A 13,866-nucleotide genomic window follows, 5' to 3' on the forward strand; every position below is an offset into this window, starting at 1 on the left:
ATCCATATATATTGGATGAACCTTAAAACCATTATGCTATAAGACATTAAGACACAAAGGACAAATGCTGCAAATGCTGCACGATTCCACATATATAATGTGCCTAAAATAGTCAAATTCAAAGAAAAATAGAGTTTACCTGGGGTGTATCACATATCAGGTACAGTTTCTGATTGGGATGATAGTTCCAGAAACAACAGATAGCGGTGATGGTTAAACAACACTCTGCATGTATCTTAATGTCATTCAATTGTATGGTTAAAGTGATAAATTAGGTTATATATATTTTAGCATAATATTAATAAATTTAAAATGATAATGTATAATCCAAAGGCCCTATTTAGTGAGTCTTTCATTTCTCAGTTGAGAAGGTGGCTATAGAAGTTACTTGGATAATACTTTATGAAACACTCATAGTTAATAGTATGTTTAACAGTACCCACCCTCCAGCACACACACACACACACACACACACACACACACACACCACTATACACTCAGTGCTCTATCAAACACCTGTAATTATATTTTGCAAAGGATTACACATCCAGTAAATTCACTAATGATGCAAAGAATTTATATCCTCCCATACTGATGGATAAAAACACATACATTCTCTAAGCACAAAGCTTATATTCACAAATAACTTTTTGCTTAAAGACAAACGTCAATTAATAATCACAATGGAAATTTAGTTGTTTAATGCAACCACTAATCTAATATCACCAATAAAATCTAAGCAGTTATATCACAAAACCAGGGTTATATTCAGTGGACATGCATTAATAATCTATACTTTAACATTACACCAGAAAAGGAACTGAATACAAAATTTTCCTTGATATTTGGTGGTTTTCAAACTTCATGGCACAGATTACCAAAAAAAAAAAAATTGTAAAAACAGATTTTAAATATTTTCAATAAAATGGTAAAAAATTGAACAAGCCTTTAAGTTTTCATATTGGGGTGAATATTTAAAACATCAAGCTGGCCCCGATCTGTCAAAAATGACAGGTAAATATTTACAACGACTAGACAGGCTTTCAGTTACAATGGTATTGGAGGGTAACTTTCCCCTGGTAAAAACCTTTTATGGTTAATTTCCCAATGCAAACATGTTTTCATAAATACTGTGATAATTTAAACTTGGAAACATACCTGAAATCAGGACAGGGACAAAAAAAACAACACAAGTCAATCTTATTTCTGACCTGTAATCATAAAGCCTTTGGGTCCAAACACCACACACTGTCCTTCATTATAAAACTAAATTAGGAAGAGTAGAATGACTTTACCATTCTGGCTGACATTTTTCTACAGAATTATCTTTCACTACACATGAAGGCAGGGTTCAAGCTCCATTAGCTTGCTTCTCTAGATACAGTGTAATTAGCAGAGCACCAAATTTATAAACTGATACGGCAACCCAAAATGCTAAACACACTTTTCAAACAGAAGCAAATTTTCCCTATTGTTAGTTCTATGTGCCATGTTATTTTTGAAACTTATGCAGCTACCAATAAGAAAAGAATTAGGGAAGCTTTGAACATATCTTGTACTTTTCATCCAGGCTAAAGTGCAAAATATCTCCATGTCTCTGGTATTTTAATAGGAAAAAAACATACACATAATAAAGGAAATGAGGTGACAATAAAATACAAAGAAAAAGACTTTTTAAAATACACACTTGAAAACTACATAAGAACAATTTAATTTTTCTTTCTTCAATGAAATCTGTGAATGAACCAAGTTCTCACAGAACTTGGGATCTTGTTTGGTTCTCTTTCCCAGGATCAGAAATTCCAAATTTAGAGGGACAAAAATGGAAGAAAATAACATTGCATGACAATGGACACTAAGTTCATAAAGAACTTTTCTTTAAAAATGAGATATTATGGAAGAAAATACCATGAAAATAATAATCCTATGAGAATTGTTTTTTAAGCACAGTAAATTTGAGCCTTGGTCTTCATGAAGATACTACAGCTTATATAGAAAACTATAAATATACAAGACTCCAGGAAAAAAAGTCAAAATACATATTTAACATTCTGTAGGCCTAAAAAACTTTTGAAGGGAGGGAGAAAGATGGCCAACTGAATCTTCACTTAAGAATACAGAACTATGAAAAATTCCTGGGTCAAAAGCTCCAAGATGCTCCAAATGGAACCACACTCTGTGAAAACATACAATTTAGATATACTTTTTAAAGGAAAGAAAAAGTACTGAATAATTGCAGTTCCTTCCAAAAAGGAGATCTTAAATTAAGGGGAAAAGATTCTAATAGTGTAAACGAATCTGGCTCAGAAAGAAAACTGAATAACATATCCAATGTTCTGTCCATAAAAGTAATGACGGTACATCTTTAATATTAAAGAAATAGGCTATAAAAAAGTTCATTCTCAGAACTGGTTTTAGTAAAATCTCATTTGTGCTCCTTTGTGGGTGCATAATAAAGTTCCATGGGTTTGTTCACCTTCCAGTATTTCTCACTGACCAATTCCAAAGAAAAAGAGCCATTTAACACCTAAAACAAAAAAGAAACAATTATGAAAACTACTCAAAGCACAAAATAGTGAGATGGAACTACATTAAAGTCCATCTGAAAAAAAAAAAACAGGATAAACTTGTTGTCACTTATACCATTCATAAAAGAAAAACGGATATATCAAGTTAACTACCCTGCTGCAATTTCTCTTCAGTGTATGCACCATTTTATTAGGCCCCACCCCACAACTTGCCACTCTCAGATGTTCAATGTGCCCCCAATATCAACAGCCTATTATTTTAGATACTTACAGTGAACTGGCCACTGGCTGTTGCTATGTAAATGGTATACTGCTTCTCACTGGCCGTATCAAGGTTCATCTGGTTTGATTCTCCTTTGCTTCGAAGTTCTTCTAAAGCTAACCTCACAGCCAGATACTTGGATAAGTGATCAACAGTGGCATTACCTGAAGTCTTTATGTATCTGGAAAAACAAATCATTAAAACCTTAATTTCTAGATTAATGATAAAAATGTAGGTTATAAAACACATTTCCAAAAAGCCATACCAAATGCAAGTATCTCAAATGTTGACAAAATAATATCAGAAATTTATTCCTCTATTATCTAAAAATTTCTTATTGAAAGGTACAGAAGAGAGAAAAGTACAAGCTCACATCCACCAGGCCATGAAAGCTCTACCTACCTTACCATCCATATTATATGACATAAAATAACAAAAATCAAATATAAATGCACACTGTACTAAGAGGAAAAAAAGAACATATCGCTCAACCCCAACAATCAGTTCTGAATCTATAGCAGCAAGAATACTGCTAAGAATATAAGCAAATTTCTTCTTGTCTAAGAATAATTTTAGGTTTTTCAGAATGAGCGTAAGTGCTAATTTTCATGTGTTTTTTTAAAAGCATGGTGTATCATTCACTCACTCACTCAACCTGATGAGTATCTGCACTTGATGGCAGGTGGTGTGCTCTTTGGAGAGATGTAATAAAGCAGCCATGCTGGCCAGCCAAAAATTTCAGAGCATTATTGTTAAGACATTTAAATGATTCTTTCTCCTCCTCTGCCTAGGAGAGTCATTCCTTTCAGATATGCATCTGTAGACGGCAAGCACATGAGGAATAAAGAAAACAAAATTCAGGCAGCTAAACTATCCAACTGGCCTCTGGCAACAACGGGATGACAAATATCACCCTTAATTCTTACCTGAAATTGCTTTCTAACTCCAAAGTAAACATTCTAAATTCAGATAATCTGAAAGTAACCCACACTTACCTTGTCTGGGCACTGTCATCTTTTTCCATAAGTGTGGGATGAGGCCTGAAGACTAATTCAATTTCACTAGCGCCATCCATTACTGGGTCAATTGCCACTGTTGCATTATTATTATCAAGCTCAAGCCCGGAATCATCAGATGTTTTGGTCCGCTTGTTACTAGGTCCTGCTTCCTGATTGCTATGCGTGGATGCATTACTACAGTGAGAACTGTCTCCATTGTCTTCTGCTCCACTACCATTTTCAATCTGTTGTTTCTTACCTCGCTGTAATCTAGTTAAGAGGAAAGTAACACAAAAACAGGTTGCATGAAATTTACATGTAGGCCTTCTCAATGCATCAAGTTAGAAGTACATTCATTGAAGTTATTAAATTCTAAGTTCCCTGGTAGCCTAGAGGTTAGGGTTCCAGGCTTTTATTGCTGTGGCCTGGGTTCAACCCTTGGTTGGGGAATTGAGATCTTGAAGCCACTTTAGTGTGGACAAAAAAAAAAAAACCTAAATTCTAAAAACATGTTAATAACTGAATTTGCTCCAAGTTGAATAACGGCATCTATTTCCCACATGTCCCTGAAAAGTTTAGGGAAACACACATAGGCAAACATTCGAACAAATTTAACAAATATTTACGTTCACTGAAAAAATTTCTTTTTTGATTATAGGGACTACTGGCAAATACTTATTTACATTTGGAGACTTTTCTTATGAGATTTTATATCGAAAGAAAGGTATAATTCAGATATGTAAGCACTCTCTGCCTGCTGACCTCACCCAAAGTCGACTAATGCAATGCAAAATTATTCTAATGCAAAAGATGAGATATCTAAATACAGAGCATGAATACAGAAGCATCTCTCTAACAAGCTCAAATACTATAAACCGGTAACTGGGCAAGGCGCTTCATGCACACATCTTATTTATTCATCAAAACAACTGTCAACGCAGTTAACAATACCATCACTTTATAATTGGGGTAGAAAATGGAAACTTAGCAGACACTTGAAAAAATAGTGTGTGCCATGCAGATTATCTAGAAGAGGTTCCTGAAAGACAGAACAGTAAGTATAAAGGCACCAAGGCATAAACAAGCTTGTTAAGTCTGAAAACACTGAAGAAGCTTTAATAATGTTAACAACTGAACAAAGCTTCTGTCACATACTCCCACAACTAGAAATGTTCAAGCAAAATCAAAAGTCTATCTATAAAGGATTTCACAAAGGGGATTCTTTCTCTGGGCAGAAGACTGAAAGTCTGCATTTCAGAATCACTTCTAGAACCTTTAAATATGCATGCTTATTCCCCAGTCAAAGATTTTGATTTACTTAGCCTGGAGTGATAACTTTGAGGCTCTAGGATTCAAAAACTTCCCAAGTGATTCTGATGTTCAGCCAAGGTGAAAGCCGCTAGACTGGCATGTGGCTTTGGAAAGTCCTGACTCTCCCTGAGGCCTAAACATATAAGGAGATGTCAGAGCAGAAAAAAGAGTGGGGATGAGCAAAGTGCTCAGACTGTGTAGGGCTTTGGAAGCTACCATTAAGGTCTTTTAGCCTGAATATGAAGAGAAGATATTAGAGGCCTCAAAGCAAAGGAGAACTTGGACCTGACTTTCACCTTATCATTCTGGCTGCTGTGCTTTGAACAGATGGTATGGCAGTAAGCATGGAAAGTAGAAAGACCAATCAGGAGGCTACTTCAATATTTCAAACGAAAGACAGTGGCTGCTTATACCAACTTGGATGTATTATGGGAAAAGCTAAAAATATATTTACTCTCAGACTGGTATACAGACTGGGGAAAAAAGGAGAGAGATTAAAAGTAACCCCAAAATTTTTGGCTAAAGCAAGTGTGATGATGGTTTTGCCATCAACTGAAACAAGCAAGAAAGAAGAGAAGTAGGGGGTAAAAACCGACAATTCAGTACTGAACATGTTAACTTTGGAGACAAGAAACAGCTAATGACATACAAAGGGAACCAGGAGAATATGATCTCTTGAAAGACAGGGAAAGAAAACCAATCAAAGAGAAAAGAGAAATTAACTGTGTAAAATATTAAGTAAGATGAGATCTCAGAATCAGTGACTAGATTTTTCCATGTGGAGGCCAATGATAACGTTGACAAGGGTGATATGAGGCGTGGGGGTAAAGCCTGACTGGGGGAGTTCAAAATGGGAAGAAATTGGAGCTGGTGAGCACAGACAACTCTTATGAAGAGAAGAAGAGAAGTACAGTGGTGAGTGGAGACAGAAGTGGGTATATGAGAGGTTTCTGTTTTGTTTTTAAGATTCTATTACTTTAAAGGAATCCCCTATTACCCCAGGAGACATATATTATACCTGCATGAAAACTAATTACAGAAAACTACTGTTGGTTACTGCATTTTATCTTTTTCAAAATGGAAGGCGGTAAGTAAATTCAGTCTTTAATAAAACACGAAGAAAAGCGGCCACCCTCTCTGCCTTCTCGCCCGTACCTGTTCATAGCCTGAATCTTCAGTCCCTCCTCAATGCTGTGGCTGAGTGCCTGCTGATTATTGTGCTTGTTGATCCTGGCTAATACTCTTTCTTGATGAGCTTCATACTCATCACGACTTGGATAAATTTTGCTGATGAGTGCATCGAAGTTTGGGTCTGGTCTTAGTGATCTTTTGGAAACTAGCTTTTTCCGACAGGTAGGGCATTCTTTATTGCTAAATAAAAAGAGGGAAAAGAAAATATAAGTAACGCCAGTATCTTTGGGCTGAAGACAAAAATAGCCAGCTGCCAGATTATTATCATCTTTTCCCCAATACCTTTACTAAGTCACAGAAATTTAAACTGATTAACCTGACTTTATGTGAATATCTGACTAGTGGCTATAAGCATGATCTCTGAAAACTGAGATACTCTCTACTACTTGCCAATAGAGAAAAATCTGAATACTTCCTTGTGATAATTTATATATAACCATTTTAGAAATGAAAATCTAGTCTTTCCTAATATAAAGTTTCCCTTTCTGATATCCATGCCATATAAGGAAAAAGTATCCATTAATATATATTCATGTTATCAATTATTTTATTAAAATAGCTTTCATCAGGGTATTATTTTACATACCTAAGAAGTGGAAAAGCCATGATTTCAAGCTTGGTAGTTTCCTCAAAATAAAAACTCATCCTGAAAAGCTTCTAAAATTATATAAAACCAACTGTTTCAAAACAAAGATTCTCCAACAATTACAACCTAGACTTTAGATAAAGCACTAGAATACCGTCCTCACATAATTTAAATACCTAGGTGTCACTCATTTTAACATACCCACTTCTGAGGGCTGTGATAATGCAGTCTGCACAAAAACGATGTAAGCACTCTTTTGTAGTCATGGTGTTCTTCAACATATCCAAACAAATCGGGCACATTAATTCACTGTGTAGACTTCGAGGTGAAACCACAATTTCTAAGCCATCTGTTATTGCCTCCTGTAAAAACATCACTTTAAAATTAAATGCTACCTAATTTAAAAAAAAAAAGTTATGGACAAGTTCAAACATAAAAGAATACAGAAGCGACAAAAATGAACACCTGTGTAGCCATCACCCAGTCACCATCACGTCAATTCACAACCAATCTTGTTTTATCTATCATCTCCTTCAACTTCCCTCAGCCACAGCACCAAAGCATTATATAAATCTGCTATTATAATCTTAAAGATAGCATATCGTATATTTAAAAGACAACTAATGGTAAATTAGCCTGGTATAATTTTAAAATAGCACTGAATATGGAGTCAGATGGCTTAGGTTCTAGTTCAACAACTAGCTCTGCAACTCTAAATATTTTAACATTGTCCTCTTACCTGAAAAATGAGGAAGTTAAGGCTAAAGGAACCCTAAAAATTCTTCCATCTGCAAAAGTGCACCATTATGATAATAAACTATATATTTCATGCCATCCATTAAGATTTTAAAATATGAATTTAAATATTCTCTAAGGACTGATGCTAAAGCTGAAACTCCAGTACTTTGGCCACCTCATGTAAAGAGTTGACTCATTGGAAAAGACTCTGATGCTGGGAGGGATTGGGGACAGGAGGAAAAGGGGACTTGCCGACAGAGGATGAGATGGCTGGATGGCATCATCGACTCGATGGATGTTGAGTTTGAGTGAACTCTGGGAGATGGTGATGGATAGGGAGGCCTGGCGTGCGGCAATTCATGGGGTCACAACGAGTCGGACATGACTGAGTGACTGAACTAAACTGATGCACAGTTTAACAGGATTTTGTTTTAAAATCACTTTTTAAACCTTAAAAATTCTTGATCCACAGAGCAGTTTTATACCAAGTGGTCAGGTTCTCAGGCTAACCTACAAAGTGATTTAAACTATAGCACGTCTGTCTGAAGTAACTAGTATTAGTATTTCTAAGTGTCATGACTAAAACTGTTGTCAGTGAGAAATGCACTTGGGGTTGCAATGTAGAATTCAGGCCACATCTCCCAAAGGCACAGATCAGCAACTCCTACTTTCGGCATCACTACCACAACCTACCCTTCCCACAAGGCGGCACTGAGAACAAAGGCACCAAAACAGGCTCCTGTGGATTGAGGGCCATGAAAAGGAAGATGCAGGTAGAAATGAGGGCTTCCAATAAGCTTAATGACACTTCCTATTTCCACTGGCTCTCCATCATACTTGTGTTTTCTCTATAGGGTCAAAGATTGATGACTCCACAAGAAAAGACAATGAAACTGTAGATACTGTCCCTTATCAAGTATCTCTTATATTTCAACCTTTCTATATAAAGCACTTTCTGCACTTTACTTAGTTTAATATGCACACAAACTTTTGACTTAGGAATTATAACCTCCATTTTATGAATCACACAGGGTATAATGATGACCCAGCTAGTAATCAAGCCTGTCCCCCTCGGCCTCTTGAAAACTTGCCTAGCAAAATCCCAAGCCTGGAAAACCATCCATCTAGGTTTGCATTCCTGTACCTGTGCATCCGTGTAGCACTGCAGAGGGGAAAGGGGGAGGGATCACACACCAGACTGGTGTCAGTAAAACTCACTCTTCTTTTCACTACAGCGTTTTTCACACCTTTTCTTCTATATGCAGACCTTCTACCATGTAAACGTTAAGCAGATTACCTTACTTCATTAAAAGGAGCTCTCATTTTCTCTCTACCTGATCTTTATTAGGCATCTTCCTTGTTCTTATTACAAGGAGAAAGCACACCACTTCCTATCAAATGTACGTTCCTTTCTACTTTCTCAAGCATGCTCCCCTTTCAATTATTCTGTCTGCTCTCAGACTTCAGCAATCTCTCCCTCCTCACTAAATCAATCTGGATTAACATAGGGTTGCTGCAGTGAAACGTGAACCTTAGAGCTGTGTCCAGAGGGAGCTGGGGTGAGAGTAGTTCCACCTCTTACTAACAAAACTTAAAACTTCCTGATTCTACGTTCCCCTCAAGTTTTCACTCATTTTGGCATCTCTGCACAGCCAAACTTCTCTAAAGCATTACCTATTCATCTTCACCTCCCCTCCTCCCTCTTTAACACAGCACAACCTACTCAAGTGAATCTATTCTTCTCAAGGGTTACCAACTTTATACTGCCAACTCGAATGTTCACTTTTGTAATCCTCATCTTACTCATCCTCCCGGTAGTACTGAACACAGTAGCTGCATCCTCCTTGAAACACTCTGTCCTCTTTTATCTCCTCTCCTCAACTCCCACTTTTCCTTCCATTTCTCTGGCTGTTTCTTCTCAGCCTCCTTTCCTATTACTTAATTTCTAAATGCTGAAGCTCCTCTGGATGAAGTTCTGAGCCTTCTGCTCATCTCTCTCTAGGTAATCTGGCATTCCTGTGCTCAAAATGCACTGACAAGTCCTGAAACTTTATATTTAGCCCAGACCCCTAGGTAGCATTTCTTCTTGTCTTACAGGCATTTCAAACTTTCAGACTTCAGTTTTAAGAATGTTTATCTCCTTCAAACTTGTTCTTCTCCCAGTCTTTCCCATCTTCACCTTCTCAAAATAGTCTTCCCTAGTTACCCTGTTATTATTACAGCATCGAGGAACTTGCCTATGTACAACTTCTCATATGTGTAACTTACTTGCTTGGTGTCTAAACTCCCTGAGCTGATGCCACATCTGTTTTATTCACCACTTTACCTAGTCCCTAATTTAGGACCTGGTACACAATAGGCACTCAAATTATTTCTTCAATGAATGGTCAACCAACATACACAAAAATTAGGACTATTTTTTATATAAATGTATTATTACGATTATGTTCTTTCAAATTTTCATTTTCTAAAAATATATTCTGGTTTACATATGTCTCATATTTTCCCTAAATTATCTTGGTCTACATTACCTGAGGTGTTCGTTGTAGTTCATATAAACTGAGTTCCCATGTTTTGCTTAATGGCTGAGTTCCATTTGTCTGCACAGCCTGAGACATTGCTAGGAATAAAGAGGAGAGAAAAACAATTTTAGTATCTGAAAGGGAAGTAAACCTCAAAACTAATTTTTAGACATTGTAAATCCTGAGAATAATAGTAAAAAAAAAAAAAAAGTTACACACTGGTTCAAGAATGGAAATGAAGAAAAGCTTGAGAATATTTCCATTTATAAATATAAGCTACTTGACAGCAAGAGGCTATCACTGATTTCTGAACACCTAACAGCCCGCATACAGAGAATGCTTCATTATTACTAACGTACAAAAAATCTTCTTCACCCAAGATAGCAAGTATCTTTCTGAAACTAGCGGTCATGGAATTTAGAATTAAGTCAGAAAAATGTCAGACTCTTCAGCATGGCCACCTGGTTTTTCCCGGAGACACAGAATCTACCTTCTAAGCACTTTAAGCCACCAGCCATCCCGCCTCTACTTTCACAGCTCCACTCATGAAAACTCCCATCTACTAAGTCAGCTTAGAATTCAGAAAGCTCCTCCTAATGGTAAGTCCAAAACTGCTACCTATCCACCCTTACAGCTTGCCCTCTGGGGGCAAGCTGATTTAAGTCAAACCATTTTTCTACACAACAGTCTTTCAAATATTTGGACACAGTTATCACATCCCACCTGATTTTTCTTTACTTCTGGCTGAATGTCCTAGTTCCTCCTAGTACTCACCATTTGATACAATTTCAAGGTCTCCTTGAGTTCTAGTTATTTAATGGAGCACTAAGGGAGGGAGAGTGGTTCAGTAGACAGTGAGAAGGAAAACATCACACTTGCCTAAAGACACAACCTGCATGATCACAGTATGTCATATACTCTACACTGGCACATCAACAATGAAGGGCATGATCCATCTGTATCCAGGATGCTGAATTTCCCACTTTTAGCAGATACCATTTTAAAATATCTGCTCAAGACTTCACCTAATGAGCAATTAACTCAACTTTGCTTTTATAAGTAAAAGCACTTCACTGAACTTTAACCTAAATTCTAGTACCCTCTAAAATTCAACACACATTGTCTCATTGACAGAAAGCTACATTTCCACATGAAGTTTCTCCTTTGTCCAAGCAAAAATGTGAAATGTTCAAATTTTTCAAATTTGAATGAATCATGGATTTTGTTTGTAATTTTGAGGCTGTCCACTGAGTCTACCCTAAAGACTTGTTCATTTTGCTTATTGGAACTAGTGGACTCCCAAACAAGCAAACATTCCTTTAGCCTTTTGTCCTTGAACTAAAATTATCATCCAGGTCCTATATGATCCCTGATCAGTGTCCCCAACAGTAATCTGGAATCTCAGCAATTTTTCTCAGCTATTATAGCTGAGTTGCACAGTCACTAGACTAGCTGAGTTTGTTAATTCTATGATTAGTATCCTGTGGTTCTTTGAGTATCTCCCTGAATGCTTTAACTCCATTCTCTGAGAATCATAAATTGAAAGAATTTTGTAAAAGAAACTTCTTGATGAAATACTGTCTTTTCTGTATCATTCAATCTTCAGAGGATCAAATGATGGCACAGGCTCTACTAACTGCTATGTAGTTAAACTTTAGCAGCCAATGGATACAAGAGACCCAAGAAACCAGTGTCTGCTCTCTGGAGCAACAAGCTTTGCCATAAGCCTCTCTAAAATATTCAATAGGAGATATCTAAAAGAGACATCACTTTGTTTAATGGAGGAGACCATTCTTCATTTCTGTACTCGGGGACTAAGGTTAACATTTCTGTACTTTAGGGACTAAATCGTGGTTTCTAACCACCACTTTATGGGCTTCCTAGGTGGCTCAGTGGTAAAGAATCCGCTTGTCAACGCAAGAGACACAGGTTTGTTCCCTGGGTCGGGAAGAACCTCTGGAGAAGAAAATGGCAGCCCACTCCGGTATTCTTGCCTGGGAAGTCCCATGGACAGAGAGGCCTGGTGGGCTGCAGTCCACAGCGTAGCCAGGAGGGGGACATGACTTCCCAACTAAACAAGAAGCCACCACTTTATGAGCATTGCTTGATCCTACTGTCTGCAGTGTGTGTTATCAATACAACTAAAACAAGCTCTAGAAAAGAAAGGAGAAAAAGTACCAAATATACGATGGCCAGTCTTTCTGACTGGCATGCTGAAGCCTTAAACTTGGACTTCAAAGCAGCATATATTTAAAGACTCTCTAGCAAAGAAAAAAGCATTCAGATTATCTGAAACCTGCCCTCCTTATGTACCCAACATTATGTCTTGGCATCACCACCTTTTATACTCTCTGTTCCCCTTTACTGCCTCCCCTGAAATTCCAAATGAACTAACTTTTCCTCAAGGTCTTCCCCAAGAAAACAACCAATGGCCCATACCCACTTAAGACTGCTACAATGGTAGATAAACCAATGTAAACTAAAGTAAGGTACAGTTCAGGTTAACAGTCATAATAAAAAACTTTCAAAACCATAAGGCAGAGAGACTAATGACTATTATTGGATTTCATTCTGTTACCAAGACACTGTCCAGGAATCCCAGGCTTATATTAATGACTCCATTTACTTGTAGCCTCTCAGATGAATAAAAGTGTTGAAAACTGGCTGGAAAAACAGAAAAAAAGAAAGTACAAAACACTTCACAGGAGACTAGGGAATGCAAGGGACTAGAAAAGGCAAGAAAACAAGAGTGATACACAGGCCTTTTCTGATGCCTTTCCTTTAAAAGTCAGACTAAAATTCAAGGTTGTGAGCAAGGAATGGAACAATAAATAGGAAACATAAGAAACTGGCATCAAAAAAAAAAAAAAAAAAAAAGAAAGAAAGAAACTGGCATCAAGGTGTGCAACCTGTATTGTGGGACAGGCCCAACAGATAGTGTAAAAAGAACCTGTCCTTCTTTTTCTTAACAGGCTCACATCTAAAATACAGGATTAAAAAAAAAAAAAAGGATCGGAAATTTGCAAATTTGGATAATTTCCAACACAGCAGTTGAAAATGTGAGAAGACCTTTAGAAAACTGACAAAGTACAAACTAAAACAAACATATGATACTTCAGATTAAAAAACCAAAGATCCTTTAGCCTCTAAGTTTCAAGGACCTATTTGTAAAGATACTGACAGATAGAGCAATCAGAAAAAATTAGTGGAAGAGGCACTGCTCCATAATAGCAAATAAAGGGTATATGTGGGGTGGGGTCAGGTGGGATGTGTGTGTGTAAAGAACAATGGCCTCAAACCTACCAAGGATGCAGCTCTGAAGCTGACTCTGGAATTCACTGAACTTAAGGTAAACTACCTTTAAATACAGCTTCCCTGTAAATACATGTGCCACTTTTCTACCATAAACTCTGTAATAACAAAATTAATCTATCAGAAACTAAAACTACTAAGACAGGAGGAATTTCTCAGAACTCTAAATCCTAACCCATGTCCCAACACTGTTACCCTGGGGTCAACTATAAACAGAACACTCCTTTCATCTGTCTAAAATGCTCCCCCAGCAAACTAATAGGAACTGTCAAATAAAATATTCTCCTAAGGCCTTGTTTCTAGAGATATCAGTTCTGCTGAACATAGCCAAATTTTATCTGATTTGGGTATTGGTATACCTGTGGCAACTAAGATTTAGAAAGTAAACCACAAGTTAGTTGTACTTCCAAAACATCAC

At 37.0% G+C, this 13,866-nt stretch overlaps 1 protein-coding gene across 2 annotated transcripts in view; it reads right to left on the minus strand.

Annotated features, from left to right (window-relative positions):
• Positions 1-560: 560 nt before the first annotated feature.
• RNF2 (ring finger protein 2) overlaps positions 561-13,866 on the minus strand; it is a 42,938-nt gene continuing 29,632 nt past the window's right edge. For both annotated transcript variants that reach the window (XM_025285486.3, XM_025285485.3), the window contains 6 exons: positions 10,146-10,234; positions 7,078-7,238; positions 6,255-6,470; positions 3,786-4,058; positions 2,800-2,971; positions 561-2,527 (listed from right to left, as the gene is read on the minus strand). In XM_025285486.3, coding sequence (XP_025141271.1) covers positions 2,426-2,527; positions 2,800-2,971; positions 3,786-4,058; positions 6,255-6,470; positions 7,078-7,238; positions 10,146-10,232 — 1,011 coding nt within the window. In that variant the 5' untranslated portion in view covers positions 10,233-10,234 and the 3' untranslated portion in view covers positions 561-2,425. The remainder of the gene's footprint in view (positions 2,528-2,799; positions 2,972-3,785; positions 4,059-6,254; positions 6,471-7,077; positions 7,239-10,145; positions 10,235-13,866) is intronic.

Source organism: Bubalus bubalis, chromosome 5 (genome assembly GCF_019923935.1).
Source record: "Bubalus bubalis isolate 160015118507 breed Murrah chromosome 5, NDDB_SH_1, whole genome shotgun sequence".
NCBI classification, from domain to species: Eukaryota; Metazoa; Chordata; class Mammalia; order Artiodactyla; family Bovidae; genus Bubalus; species Bubalus bubalis.